This window comes from Panthera pardus, unplaced genomic scaffold (genome assembly GCF_024362965.1).
Source record: "Panthera pardus isolate Hobbes unplaced genomic scaffold, ASM2436296v1 HiC_scaffold_5, whole genome shotgun sequence".
Taxonomy (NCBI): domain Eukaryota; kingdom Metazoa; phylum Chordata; class Mammalia; order Carnivora; family Felidae; genus Panthera; species Panthera pardus.
In genome coordinates, this window is record NW_026526980.1 from 8,634,648 (window position 1) to 8,649,471 (window position 14,824).

General features: G+C 52.3%; 1 protein-coding gene across 2 annotated transcripts in view; it reads left to right on the forward strand.

Moving 5' to 3' along the window:
• ABCC1 (ATP binding cassette subfamily C member 1) overlaps positions 1 to 14,824 on the forward strand; it is a 140,581-nt gene that overhangs the window by 107,796 nt on the left and 17,961 nt on the right. Inside the window, exons 20-22 of one of the 2 annotated variants that reach the window (XM_053894464.1) lie at positions 6,978 to 7,059; positions 9,267 to 9,402; positions 12,205 to 12,412. In XM_053894464.1, coding sequence (XP_053750439.1) covers positions 6,978 to 7,059; positions 9,267 to 9,402; positions 12,205 to 12,412 — 426 coding nt within the window. The remainder of the gene's footprint in view (positions 1 to 6,977; positions 7,060 to 9,266; positions 9,403 to 12,204; positions 12,413 to 14,824) is intronic. The other variant, XM_053894465.1, reaches the window with a different exon arrangement.

Genomic DNA, 14,824 nt, shown 5'->3' on the forward strand with positions numbered 1-14,824 from the left:
TTTCCTTTTGCGAGCGTGAGGCAAGAAATGCCTCCAGTTTATCATTCCTGGTGGGAATGAGTTTCTACGTGTCTCTGCTCTTGGGGTCGGAAAGTTCTGTCTTAAGTCTAGCCTGCTTCCCTCCTGCTTCAGGGTTGCCTTCCTCTGAATGTCATGCCCCTGCCACGTGCTGGATGAGGCATCCCCACGGCCCCTGTACGTCACAGTCCAGCTTCCTTCAGGTGAAAACAACCCTGTATGCTCTCTCAGGTGACACGTGTGCCTTTTACTGAATCTTTTTCCCCCCGAACGAGGTCTCCCTCCTTTGTATCCAGGTGCACAGGGAGCATCCTTAAACTCTGCTGACCACAGATGGGTTTTTTCACTCCCCTTCCTCCACCACCACCACCAGATCCAAAGCATTTGGTGCAGAACACGGAATACTGCCAATTACCTTTTTTTTTTTTTTTCCTTTTTTCCTTTGGCCACGTCAGCACTTAATTTGGCAATGAAAATGCCACCCTTGCACCACTGCGGGGTCATTTTCCCAATTTAGCCGTACAGCCACCCCCAGAAGTCCTCAGCCCTGTGGGTCTGAACTCACGCTGGGTGGCGTCTTCACTTTCTCCCTCTCTCGGAGGGGCCCCCGGCACTGCAGCTTGGCATCGGGGTCCAATATTGCTCAGCTGTGGCAGGTTTCCAAGAGCCAATGATCCTGAATTTGTTTGAGCCACATTTTTGGCTTCCCCTAAAGGGAAACTTTTTTTTCCCTTGTTGGATTAATCAGATCTTTTTTAGAACACCCAGGCTGAAGGGGGAGAGTGGTTGGTTTGGGGGGATTCTTTCCCAGGGGGGTAGGGAATAGTAGAGGTAACAGGAAGTAGGCTTAGGAAGAGAAGATACTGACCAGTCCTGGCAGGGATTTATTACACTGATTTGTAGGAAACTTTTTTCTTCCTTTTTCTTTTCTTTTCTTTTCTTTTCTTTTCTTTTCTTTTCTTTTCTTTCCTTTCCTTTCCTTTCCTTTCCTTTTCTTTTCTTTTCTTTTCTTTTTCCTTTCCTTTCCTTTCCTTTCAGTGGCAAAGAGAGTTACAAACTGACTCATTAACCTTTGTATCCAGAAGGTAAAGAACCTTCCTATGTACTCTGGTGTCTTTATTAGGAAGACTGCTCTAAAATTTAGAGCAGTGGTTTTTAGCGGGGGAACATCTGTGCCTCCCAGGATACTTGGCAGTGTCTGGAGAGTTTTTTGGTTGTGACAACTGGGATGGAGGAGGGCGGTGCTAACACAGAGGGTGGAGACCAGAGACGCTGCTAAGCATCCTACAATGCGCAGCACTCCTCCCCCCCCCCCCCCCCGAAAATAGAGCATATGCTCTGACTCCATGCTCCCCAGGTTCTTTCCTGTCGTCTTGGGAGAAACACCTTTCTCCCACTTTTCAGAACCTTACTTAATTCATCTCTCAACCTCATGTCTAATTTTTTCTGTTTCTCAGATTTTTGCTGGCAGTTTTCTTTTTTTTTCTTTTTTTTTTTTCTTTTTTTTTTACTGATTAGGGAATCAATATGTGCTCATTTTAGACAGCTGGAAGCTGCAGAAAAACCCACAAAACCAGGAAAAAGAATGTCCATCCACTCACCCACCTGCCAGAGGGTTTGTCTGTGTCTGTCTTGCCTCAGCCTTACTCCCGAGCAGAGGAGTGCCCTCTGTGCATTCAGCCATCAGTTTTCCTTTCTTTCTTTCCTTAACAGTGGTAACAGTGGGTCATAAGCACCGCCCCATATTGCAAAAGTCTCTCATAAACACCGAACAGCTGCTGGAGAGTCCAGCGTCCAGATGGCACATACCTTTAGGCTGTTCTCAGTAGCCATATTTCTTCCTCCTGAGTACAAAGAACTTTCTGGGCCTAGGCTGGTGGATTGGGCCAGGCGATGCAGCCAGTCAATTCCGTTTTTGGTCAAAAACGAAGCGTTGACTGTAACGCAGCGACTTGGGATTCTTCCCTTGAGGGAGGTTTGCCTGCTGGCCCGTGCCCAAGCAGAGTTCCAGAACCTTCTTGAGAATAAACAACAGAGCTCCGAGGTGCTGGTTTTGAGGGCCGGTGGCTGGCTGGACACGGAGCCCAGGCAAGGGCACTTAGGAGGTCCAAGGGCAGGGACCCTTACACCCCAAGGGTAAGGGAGAGCCCCTTACCTGGTACCTGCAAGCACTGGAAGAACATGTATTGGAGTAGAAGTTTGGTGCCTTTGCTGAAAAAAAAAATCCTTACTATTTTATAGCACCCCCCACTCCCCCCTTTGATTTTCCACTTTCTCTGCTTTAGTTTTCTTTGTGGTACTAACCACTGCCTGACAGCCAAGTCTGGATCTGTTACTTCGTGTGTTATCTCTCTCTCTCTCTCTCTCCCTTTCCCTTTCCCCTTCCTTTTCCCTTTCCCTTTCCCTTGGAATTTAAGCTCCATGAGGGCTTTTTGGTCACTTGTATATCCCCAGGACTGGGAACAGTGCCTGGCACACAGTAGACGCTCAGTATAATGTGTTAAATAAGCAAATGGATGCATTATGCCTTGATTATTGAAGGCACATCCTACGTAAGCTTTGAACATTCCCACAGCTGTTTAAAGATCCCAGATTAGAAGAAAATATGCGTTGATTTTACCCATGTCTCCAGGGTTGGTTTAGAAATCAGCTTTATGGGGCGCCTGGGTGGCTTAGTCGGTTGAGCATCTGAATTTAGCTCACGTCATGATCTCGTGGTTCATGGGTTCGAGCCCCGCATCAGGCTCTGTGCTGACAGCTCAGAGCCTGGAGCCTGCTTCAGATTCTTTGTCTCCCCCTCTCTCTGCCCCTCCCCTGCTCATGCTCTGTCTCTCAAAAATAAACATTAAAAAAAAAATTAGAAGAAAGCAACCAGCTTTGTGGGTGTGGGATATGAGATGGCATCATGGTGGCCAATGGGGTGCCCATTCTGGCCCTGGAAGGTCATCTCTGCTTCACTTGGCCACTGATGTGTTAATCTGTCCATCTGCGTGTCAGGTGTATACAGAGCGCTTGGTGTGTGCCATGGGGACACCCAGTACTTGAGCCACTGTGTGGAATGGTGCCTCTTGGATTGTGCAGTGCACGGTCTGTTACACCCTACATGGCCATCCAATGTGCCTGATGATGGGAATAGAGTAGTGGAAAAGACCTCCTCTCTGTTTTCAAGAGCTCACAGTTGGATGGTAGAAACAAACACCAAATAATCAACGACGTGGTGGTGCTAACTGCAGTGATGGAGGTGAGCCTGGGGGGCTGGGGGGGGGGCAAGATGAAATCTGAGCCAAGTCACCTTCTCTTCCCCTTTTCTTGGCTCCATCTGTAGCTGGTTCAGAGTAAGGTTCCTTGTGGCCCAGACCCCTGTCATGAGCAGTGTCCAACCTCGAGGAACTGAGGGCTGTGGGCTAAGTAAGCAAGTAAGAAAATAATTTTTAATGGCCCCTTGGATTTTGAGGGCCTGCGCAGGAAGCCCAGGCCCTGGTGCCCGATTGCCCAGAGTCAAACGGCAGTCCTGCCACCTGTGTGAATTTGGGGGAAATGACTCCCTCTCCACAAGTCAGTTTTCTTACCTGAAACGTGTGATAGAGTGGAGGCCTGTGTGCGGTCCCCCAGCTGCCACACCCACCCCACCCAGCTGTTATACTGTGACCAGTGCAGACAGAGGGTTGGCTTGCATTTTTCTAGATCTTTTTATGTTTGACATGGTTATAACTTTTAGGGAAAGGGCTGGCCCCGTGCAGTGTGCTTGTCAGGGATCTACCCAGAACATGTGGGATGGGGCCACTGAGGCACAGGGGCAGCAGGCCCCTTGAATAGCTTTGCCCTTCCTCATCCTTAGGAGATAACATCCACCCATCCCCTCTGGACATTTATTTTTTTATTTTTATTTTTATTTTTTTTTAGAGTGTGAGATGGAAAGAGAGGCAAGTGGAGAGAGAGAATCTTAAGCAGGCCCCACGGTCAGTGCCGAGCCCAACGTGGGGCTCGATCCCCTGACCCTGGGATCATTACCTGAGCTAAAATCAGGAGTCAGGCTTTCAACTGACTGAGCCACCCAGGTTGCCCCCACTCCAGGCACTTAAATTGGATAGTTTAGGGAGGGAGTTTTGCTTTGGTCCTTAACACTTTTCTGGATCTTGTGATTTCTCAGGTGGCAAAGTGGTAGCTAAGGAGGAGAAGGGCCGGTGACACCTGGGTTAGATGTAGCCATACTTGCATGGAGAGACTGTAGGTGCACTGGTCCTGTAGCTGTGTGCTTGGAGAGAGGCCCTTGACGGTCTGCAGACCTTTATTGGACACCTACTATGTGCCAGGCTTTCTGGTGGACCCTTGCGGATGTAGTCTGAATCCCCAGATCTACTCATCAGCTTGGTGACCTTGGTTAAGCCTGACTGTCATGTAGGTCAGATGACCATGATATGAGCATGTCTTGAAGGAGATCTTGTCTACAAAATGCTTGGCACGTAGTGGGTGGACAGTGAATGGCCACAGTGTGGTTATTATGATCCCATCCTTACTTGCTGGGCATGGGCAGGACCTAGGCAACCCAAGGCAGAGCCAGGAGATGCCTGATGGAGTAACTGCAGGTGTCTGTGGGTGCCCAGAGGAGGGCTGTCTGTTAGCAGAATTACAGCAGGGAAGGCTGTGCTGGCTCCCTCTGGCGAGGTAAAGGCATCACCAGCCACTGGAGTGGACCCATCGCTCCTGCCTTCCTTAAACAGCAATATGTCTTAAGGGTCCAGACATAAGGGCTCTTCCGTAAGCCACAGAGGCCGACTCCGGCTGCTGAAACAAGGAAGAGAACCAGGTAGCTCAGAAATCAAAGGCCAAACCAAATGAGCAAGACTCAGGAAGTAGGAACTCCGGGAATCCTGTTCCTTTAGGACAGATCAGCCCGAGCTGTCTTTAGTCCTCGTTGGGTCACTGATAGTTCAAAGTCATGGGGAAGGGGTTCCTTGGACTACGCTGCTGACCTTGAGCAGAGCCCCCGTGGCCTGCCTGTAGGAAGAGACTGTAGGAAGAGGGAGGGGCTGACGCCTTGCAAAGAAGGCAGACGGAGTGGAGGATCGACCCATGTTCACGTTGCCCCCCTAGGACTCTCAGTCTGTCTCCTTTTGGCGGAGAGTTTTCCAGCTGCTGTATCAACCTATGGGCTAATTGGGTTGAGAAAGGGGGTCACAGGAGGCCACTGTGAGGTCTCCCATCCAGACCTTATGGCTCATACTGGGGTGAGGAGCAGAAGAGGAGGCTGAAGCTTGCACAGGGCAGCCTGTGCGGCCCTGAGAGTGGGGCTCTCTGAAGCCCTTGCCACAGCGCAGGTGTCTCTGGGCTTGTTTTCGGGCATCCCTGTCCCTGCACAGAGAAAGACGGTCAAGGCCAGGCCGGGGCCTCCAGTGCCGGGCGCATATGTGGCTGTCCTTGCCTGCACGGAAAATCCTTGTTATCATTCTTCTCTGTGATGTAGTTTCTTTTTTTAATTAAAAAAAAAAAAAAGATGCTGCATTAAAAAGAAACGTATAAAACAGTGATTGTCAATCTTGGCTGCACCCCGTAATTATCTACAGAACGTGTTTCTAGGCATGAGTGCTGCTAAGTACCACCGTGGTGTCTTTCCCTTACCAAGCCCCGTGCACGGCCTCATCCATCCTCCCACTTACGAAGGTAGCTGTCACTCCCGCTTTGCAGATGTGAAAGTTGAGGCTCAAGGAGGTTTATTGCTTCCCTAGCCCACACAGCTGGGAAGTAAGAGAACACTTCATTCCTGACTGTGCTCTCACTCAGGGTGGGCGCCTGGCCTCCCTGCATGCCGTCATTGCAGGGACCGAACCTGGGCGGGGGGCATCCCCGGGGGGGGGGGGGTGCGTCCTTCACAGCCAAGATGGAGAATCACCAGCTCAGAGCTCCCTGCCCCCAACGCAGGAATGGTTGCCTGCCCCGCTCTGCAGTGTCTCATCTGAAAGAGCCTGCCTTTTTGCATTCTGCGCCACTTAACGTTCCATCAGCATGTTCCCAGGGTCGCCCTGCCCTTGCTGGCTGCGTATTTGTCCCGTTAGTAACATCTCCCCCGCATGCCCTCCCCTCCTCTTCCGGGCCAGCCCTTCGGAGTCCTACACCGTGCGTCTCTCTTGTACGCTCTCTCTTTGTCCTGGGAGCGGCGTGCAGAGTTGAGTGCAGAGCGGGGGTGATAATAACATACGACCGAGGGGTCGGGAGAATGAAGGCAGATATTGTATGTCAGCACAGCGGCCACCACTTGTTTAATAAATGTGAGCCACTGCTGTCGAGGTTACAGTGATGAGTGTGGATGCTGAGGGTGTGACTCCTGGGATAGGGGCACATGCCTGGCTGGTATTTCTCACGGTGGCCCCACCAGTCGTCAGGGAAGTTCATCACCGTGGGGGAAAAGGCACTGCTCCAGGCACCCTCTACCCTAGACATCTGGACCTCCCCACGATCTGGCAACCGAAAACTGTCCCTGGGAGGTGCGGCTGGAGCGCCTTCCCGGACTCCTCCTGTTGGCTGATGCTCTTGTCAAAACTGGTTGTTATTTGAGTACGTGCCTTGCATGGGATGCTTAGGGACCCGTGAGCTGTGCCCCTTTCCCCACGAGGCTCCTTGCTTCCTGGCCCCTTGGACTGAGCTTCATGGAGCTGAGACGCTGTTAGCTGCACTGAACCACACCTGTTGCTGCCGGCACAGGGCACCCTCCCCTGCGGGGCCCTCTAGGTGGTCGCAGGCCATCACCTGTGGCCCAAGGGAGCCAGCCAGCAACACGTATCTCCCGCACCTGCGCCGGGAGACTGTCTGTGGCCTCAGCAAAGCAGCTCCTGCTTTCTGAGCTTCCTGGGGGTCAGGTTATCTGCGTTCAAGTGATGGGTTTTCCTCAATGTCCTGGGTCTTGGTGCCCAGCTCCTGACATCACAATTTCCCTCTCTCCTGTCTTCTGCCCGGGTTAACAGGCATCAGTAGTCCCGGGAAGGAGACGAAGCAGATGGAGAATGGCATGCTGGTGACGGACGTCGCGGGGAAGCAGCTGCAGAGGTAGGGGGTACGGGCGGACCCGTTCCTCCGGATTCTCCAGGCGCCCTGTCTCTGCCACCTGCCTGGGTCGGGAGCCAAGAGGGATGGGAGTGCCGGCAGCCTGTCTGACTTACCGAGACAGGCCTTCAGCTCCCCGAGGTCTTAGAAGATGTGGGCTTTCTGCCTCCTTTCCCAAATCATTAGGAGACCTCACCTGGCACTGTTCACCAGATGACGTCTGCACTTGGGACACTCACGTTCCCCACATGATATCGATCTTGGCTCAAGTCGTTCAGAGGGGCCTGGACCGGTCAGGCTGTAAGAGCCAGTATTTGAATCAAAATGGTCACACTGGTAGTGACCACAATGTTCAATCCACCATTGGGAGCCAGGCATGGCACCAGCCCTGTATGGTCTGTTGAAATCTTACCTTCCCATTTTATAGATGAGCAAACTGAGCACTCTCCCTAAGTCATGCAGCTGGAGAGAAACTGAGCTTTTTTTTTTTTTTTTAACATTTATTTATTTTTGAGAGACAGAGACAGAGCACAAGTGGGGGAGGGGCAGAGAGAGAGAGAGAGAGAGAGAGGGAGGGACACAGAATCCGAAGCAGGCTCCAGGCTCTGAGCTGCCAGCACAGAGCCCGACGTGGGGCTCAAACCCACGAACTGTGACATCATGACCTGAGCCAAAGTCAGATGCTTACCTGACTGAGCCACCCAGGTGCCCCGAAACTGAACTTGGATTCGAACCCAATCCTGGTCTCTGAGCCAGTGCTCCAAAGGTCTAGGCTTTGCTGCTTTAAAGGAGGTTGTTTTCAGCTAGATGGGTTTGGGATTTGGAGGAGCAGCATTCCGTGAGCCTGCTTGCTTAACCTCTCTGTGCCTCAGTTTCTTATGTGTCAGATAGGGTCTGTGGTGTACCTACTGCAGGGGGCTGGCTGTAGTGAGACGGACACTGTGTAGTGCCTGAGAAGTACTCAGCACAGCACCTTGCTTCATCAGCACCCAGTAAACAGCACTCACTTCTAACTGGGTGAGCAGTTATCTTGCTGTTACCCTGCAGTTATCTTGCTCCGGGTGGGGGTGGATTCCACAGACACGGGGCTGGGAAGGAAATTGGCGTGAGTAGCTCCTCCCATCAGAACACTGCACACAGCAGCCCCCTAGACTCCTGATTTTTGTTGTACGGAACAGGTGGAAATATTCCTGCTCTGTTGGTGCACCCGTCAAGGCAGTGAGCTAGCTACATGTGTGTAAGTCACGTAGAACGGAGCCTCACCCCGGGGCTGTGGGGGCACTGCCGGGATTCAGGCACGTGATCGGTCAGTCATGGTTGCTGTGATTGGAGAATCTGCTGAGAAAACCGACATAAGGCAGCACCTGGAGGTGGTCCTGGGACCTACGGGTGGTGACGGTGGGGGCCTTGCCAGGGAGAACCATGAGCGGACTGAGCAGAAGCGTCGGGGACACTGGGCACATCAGTTGCTGTGTAACAGATGACCTCAAACTTAGTGGCTTGTCATCTCCTAGTTTCTGTGGCTTTGGAAGATCTGGGCACGGCTGAGCCGCTTCGTCCATTCAGGGTCTCACACGAGCCACATCCGAGGTTCCTGGCAGGCTGGGGTCTCATCTGAAGGTTCGGCTGGGGAAGGATCCACTACGAAGCTCACATGAGTGTTGGCAGGAATCAGTTCCTCAGGGGCCGGATCACTGTCCTCAGTTTCTAACTGGAGCCCCTTCTGCTCCCAGCTGGCCTGAGGAGCTTGCAGGCTTCATGAATGCCTGCAAACCAAGAAGGCAGTGGGGAGAGTCCCCAACCAGGATGGAACTCACATCCCATCCCTTTGGCCGTGTGGGACTGAGCCATGGCTCAAGAGGGCATTCTTGTGCATATGCCCACGCACGCCTGCCTCATTCTCCAGGGTGACAAGTCCCCAGGGGGTGGGGCTACCTCGGGGAAGGCTCTAAAGACGGCTTTGGGCCACACGATCGGTGATAGTGTATCGTGGTGTTTAAAGCTGATGACGACCACCGGCAGGCCAGAGATGCTTCCTGAGCACTGCCTGCGTGAAGGAACATCTTCTCCGTGGGGTCCTGTGTCACGGGTCCCCTCCCTGGGTCACGGCTGTGAAATCAGAGGATTGAACTAGCTTGATGCTCTGCCGGGCTTGCCTCTGTCCCCGAGGCTCCCGTTTGGTTGACACCCGTGTGCCCTGCTTTCCCCAGACAGCTGAGCAACTCTTCCTCCTACAGCGGGGACATTAGCCGCCACCACACGAGCACCGCCGAGCCGCAGAAAGCTGGAGCCCAGGACGAGGACGCGTGGAAGCTGGTGGAGGCAGACAAGGCTCAAACGGGGCAGGTGAGGACCGTGGCAGGCGTCCCTGCGTGCGGGGCCCTGTGCAGAACGCCTTGTTTATGTTCGCTGGTGTCTTGCCCCTCAACAAGCCTATAAAAGTGCCATTTCCCAGTGCTGGAAACAGGGACCCGAGAGCCTAAATGACTTGCCCAAGGTCGCAGCCGGGGGACGGCAGAGCTAGGATTTGAACCCTGGCAGCCAGACTCCAGGGTTGACGTTTGTAGCCTCTGCTCTACTGACCACCACCTCCTTTGAGCAGCTGGGGGCTTTCTGTAGGTGACCCGGGTGCTCTAAATCCTGCCTTCCCACGTGTGGGAAGTTGTGTACAAGGTAAGGTTGCCTCTGAGATAACATCTCTGTCGCGTTGCGTAATGTGAGTCTTTGATTTCTGTTTTAACCCTGATGATTACCTAGAAAGTCTGACTTAGATGCTCGTTTATCTTTTATGCCTGTCTTAGTCTGGTGAGCTGCTGTCACAGAAAACCATAGGCTGGGGGCGCCTGGGTGGCTCAGTCGGTTAAGCCTCCGACTTCAGCTCAGGTCATGACCTCGCGGTCCGTGGGTTCGAGCCCCGCGTCGGGCTGTGTGCTGACAGCTCAGAGCCTGGAGCCTGTTTCGGAATCTGTGTTTCCCTCTCTCTCTGACCCTCCCCCGTTCATGCTCTGTCTCTCTCTGTCTCAAAAATAAAAATAAATGTTAAAAAAAAAAAAAAAAACATAGGCTGGGTGGCTTAGAAGCAACCTGCCTTTATTGCTAGCACTTTGGGAGGCTGGCGAGCCAAAGACCAAGGTACCAGCAGGCGTTTCTAGAGAGGGCTTGCTTCTTGGTTCGCAGACAGCCGTGTGCTCTGTGGAGCCAGTCCTCTAAAGGCACTAACCCCATCGTGAGGGTTCCGTCCTGAGGATCCGACCACTTCCCCAGAGCCCCACCTCTTAATACCATCTCCCTCGGGGTTAGGATCTCAACATCCAAATTTGGAGGGACACAGACATTCAAGTCTGTAGCACTGACAGGCGCTGACGTCTTGTTGTCCCAGGGAAAACTGGTTTCGGGCCCTTGTTTTCTTGTATGTGTTTTATGCTCCCCTGTTTTGGGCGTGTGTCAATAATCTTCCATTTATGGTAACGATCCAGAGTTTATTTTTAAAAATACATGTGGTATGTTTTTTTAAAAAAAAAAAGGGGAATGGAATTTTTAAAATCAGAAGTTCACACCCCATGTGGGGTGGTTCAGGAACAAGCGAGGTCAGCACACCGTTCTCTCAGATCTACCTGGATGCATCCAGAAGCTCCTGGAATCCTCCGTTTCAGGCTTCTTCTCTTCTCTTCTCATCGCAGCCTTGGTCAGGGGTGGCTGTAGTGTATCCTCCCTCCTGTTCTCGCTGGTCCTCTGGGGAGCCAGGGGAGTGACCCCAAATCAAAGACCGGAGAAGGAATGCCAGGCCCACTGAGTGCTTATTTAATCCCACACCGCCCGGTATCACCTGCCTTTTATACGCCAGGAAAACAGAGCAGGGGGCTTGTGACTTGCCAGAGCTCGACTGGGAGTGAAGCTGGGCTCAGCAAGCTCGCTCGGAATATTGGACTCCCACACACACCGTGCTCTGCTGCTGCTGGGGGGGTCCCCAAGTCCCGCAGTGTAATTCCGGGATCAGCAGCGGGCTGCTTGGCTGTGTGACAAAGCCAAACGGTGACAAAAACGTGGTAATTCTGGAACAGCCCCCCACCCCCCCCACCCCCCACCCCCCCACCCCCCATTTCAGTTGGAAAAACCAGACAAAATAAAAGTCAAAAAGAAGCGGTCAGTTACACGTGAGACCTCCGGGCTTTCACCTGTTAACCTTTCAGCCCGACTCTTATTCACATCAGTGGTTTTTATGACCCCAAATTCAGCACGTGAGAGCTTGAAGCGACCATGAGCACACCCACACAAGGACGGATACCTGGCGTTTGTGGAAACCGAGCCAGGCAGATTGGGCCTAGGGCTGGCCCAAAGCAGGCTGCCCCTGTCTCTGGTGTTCAGGCCCCCCTTTGAACAACTACACAGAATTATTTAGCCCTCCTCCTGGGCTCCACAAGGAAGGGAGGAGTGGGAGAAGTCCTCCTTGGTTGCCCTTTGGAGCTGAGGCACAGACTAAGCCAGCACCGACCATCCAGGAGCCAGTGGAACCAATGTGGAGTCGGTGTTCGCCGTTGAGAGGAAACGAGGGGGGAGGTAGCACTTGGTCTCAGTTGCTAGGCCACATGTCACACCTTCCTGATGGGCCTGGACTAAAGCTCCGAATGCTAAACAGGATCTTCCAGGCCCTGTGTGGTGTGACCGCCGCTCGTTCTATAGCTCGACCGTGTTCCAGCCACCCACGCCTCCCTTCGGTTCCCTAAACGTGTTGTGTTCCTTGCTATCTCAGGGCCTTTGCACATGCTGCTTCCTCTGCCCTACGTGCCTTTTTTCCGTTCTTGGTCATCATTTCCTCAGGGAAATTGTCAGATTACCTCCCCGTTCGCTCAGGTCGTGATGCCCAATTTTACGCTCTGAGGGAATCCTGCACTGCTCCAGCCCTTCTCTATAATTACATTCACCTGGACGCTGGATGTCTGTCTTGCCACTTGACCGGCAGCTCCATGAGGGCAGAGACCTTGACTTTCTCTCCTGCTGACTTTATCCATCAACTAAGGGGGACTGTGCTGTGGGCGTGAGCACCAGGGGTGGGGGGGACTGGATCACACAGGTGCTGTTGGGAGTGCCTGACCTTGGATGCGTGTGGTGGGAACACCCTCCGAATGCCTTCTGTCCCCGGGTCTGCAGGTCAAGCTGTCCGTGTACTGGGACTACATGAAGGCCATCGGACTGTTCATCGCCTTTCTGAGCATCTTCCTTTTCTTGTGCAACCACGTTGCTGCCCTGGCTTCTAACTATTGGCTCAGCCTCTGGACTGATGACCCCATCGTCAACGGGACCCAGGAGCACACCAAAGTCCGGCTGAGCGTCTACGGCGCCCTGGGCATTTCGCAAGGTGGGGGCCGTCTCCTTCCCATCCTCCTCTGCCCACCCAATTTTGGCCACTTGAAATGTCTCCATGTCTTATTATGCAGTTGGGTCCCCCATTTGTCAGGGTTTTGCAGACCCCCAAACTAAGCCAAACTCACATGAACAGTACCTATCACTTAGTAGACACTCAGATACCTTGTAGAGGGAATGTTTCTTGAATGCTCTGTTTCATGGGGCCCTAGGAGATGAAGAGCACTCCAATGTGTCCATTTTACAGATGAGGAAAGCTGAGGAACAGCAGCCCCCTCGAGCCTTGGCAAGCAAGGGCCCTTGCCCCTTGTTCCTGTGTCAGGGTGATGGGGCTTCTGTAAACTCTCACTTGTGGACTTTAACCTGCTCCCTGAGAGTGGGAACTCGGTTATGCTAGTGGTGCTCAATGTTGTCCCCTAGGGGGACATTTAGCAATGTCTGGAGGTACTTAGAGCTGTCACGGTGCGGGGGGCAACTGCCTTGTAGAGGTCAGGGGGGTCGCTAGATGTCCTGCAGTGCATAGCCCGGCCCCCACAACAGAGAATGACGTAGCCTCAAATGTCAGTAGTGACGAAATTGAGAAACCCTGTATACCCTTCTTGTGGTTCCACGAAGGTCCCCAAACACAACAACGTTAATAATAAGAGCTGTTGTTTACCGAGCACTTACTTGGTGCTGGTCATGTTCTAAACATTTTTAGGTGTTTTAACTTATGTTGCTTTTGCAGCAGGTGTCATGAGGTCACAGCTAGTATTTTCCGCATTTTAGAAATAGAGACTCTAGCAGCACTTGGGTGGCTCAGTCCCTTGCCCTTCTGACTCTTGATTTTCGCTCAGGTCATGATCCCGGGCTTGCGGGATCACACCCCACATTGAGCTCGGCACTGGGCATGGGGCCAGCTTGGGATTTTCTCTCTCTCCCTCTGCCCATGTTCCCTGCACACACTATGTCTCTCTAAAATAAAAATGAGTAGGGTGATGAGTAGGGTGGCTCTGTCAGTTAAGCATCATGGCTGAGGCTCAGGTCATGATCTTGTGATTTGAGTTCAAGCCCCACATCAGGTTCCATGCTGACAGCTCGGAGCCTGGAGTCTGCTTTAGATTCTGTTTCTCCCTCTCTCTCTGTCTGCCCCTCCCCCGCTTGCACTCTTTTTTTTTTTTTTTTTTTTCATTTTAAATTTGTTTTAATGTTTATTTATTTGTGAGACACACACACACACACACACACACACACACACACACAGTGCAAACAGGGGAGGGGCAGAGAGGGAATGACACACAGAATTGGAAGCAGGCTCTAGGCTCCCAGCTGTCAGCACGGGTCCTGACGCAGGGCTCGAACTCATGAACCACAAGATCGTGACCTGAACCGAAGCTGGATGCCTGACCAACTGATCCACCCAGGCACTCCATCTGTCTTTCTATTTCTCTCAAAAATAAACATTAAAAATTTTGTAAATAAAAATAAATTAATTTTAAAAAAAGAGAAAAGAAAAGAAATAGAGACTCTAAGCCCCAGTGAGGTTAAGTAAGTTGCCGGAAGTTGCACAGCAAGTACATGGGCAGGGCTGGCTTTGAGTGAGGTGGTCTGGCCCAGGAGCCCCTGCTCTTGATCACTGTGCTACACTATGTTAACGAGCCGTGTGTTTAGACTCCTAAAAGCAGTGTGCATCTGTCCCTACCTACGTGTGTTCAGTGTCTGTGATACATAAGTATAGGTTTGACACATTTGAGTACTTTCTGTACAGTGGCACACTGCCCTTCACATTCAGCAGTGCTACAAAGTTATGTATCATTGTTGCCATCTTATAGAGGAGGACCCCCGGTGCCTAGAGGTTAAGTGACTTGCAGGAAGGTCCCACAGCTGGTAGGTGGCAAAGACACAGTTGGGCAGCGCTGGGTGCAGCCAGTTGTTTCAGCCCCTGCTCCCGAGAGTAAGCCTCTCCATCCCTATGAAATCTCTTTGCAAAGAACGGCTGTCTCGCTGTGGCTTGTTCAGAGGAGCCACAGATGTCTCATGGTCTCCGGGAGATGGCTTTGAAAAAAAAAAAAAACCCAGAAGAGTAGACCTGGATTTCCCAGATTTCTTCATCCCTAACGCCTCGTCATTGGGCATGGGACTAGCCTCCAAACTGTCCTTGAGGGAAGGTGGGACACAGGGTGGGTGTGATGTTTTCCTGCCTCACACAGCAGCAGTGTCTGTTCCAGAGCTGAGCTGTCCACTCTGGTGGCCGCTGGCCACAGTGTGGCTCTTTGAATTGCAGTTCGTCAAACCTAAGTAACAGTATCAGCTGTCAGTGGCACTGGCCACATGTCAAGTGCTCAGTAGCCACATGTGCCTGGAGGCGACCACACTGGACTGCATAGGTCCAGAACATTTCCGTCATTCCAGAAAGTTCTGTTGCATG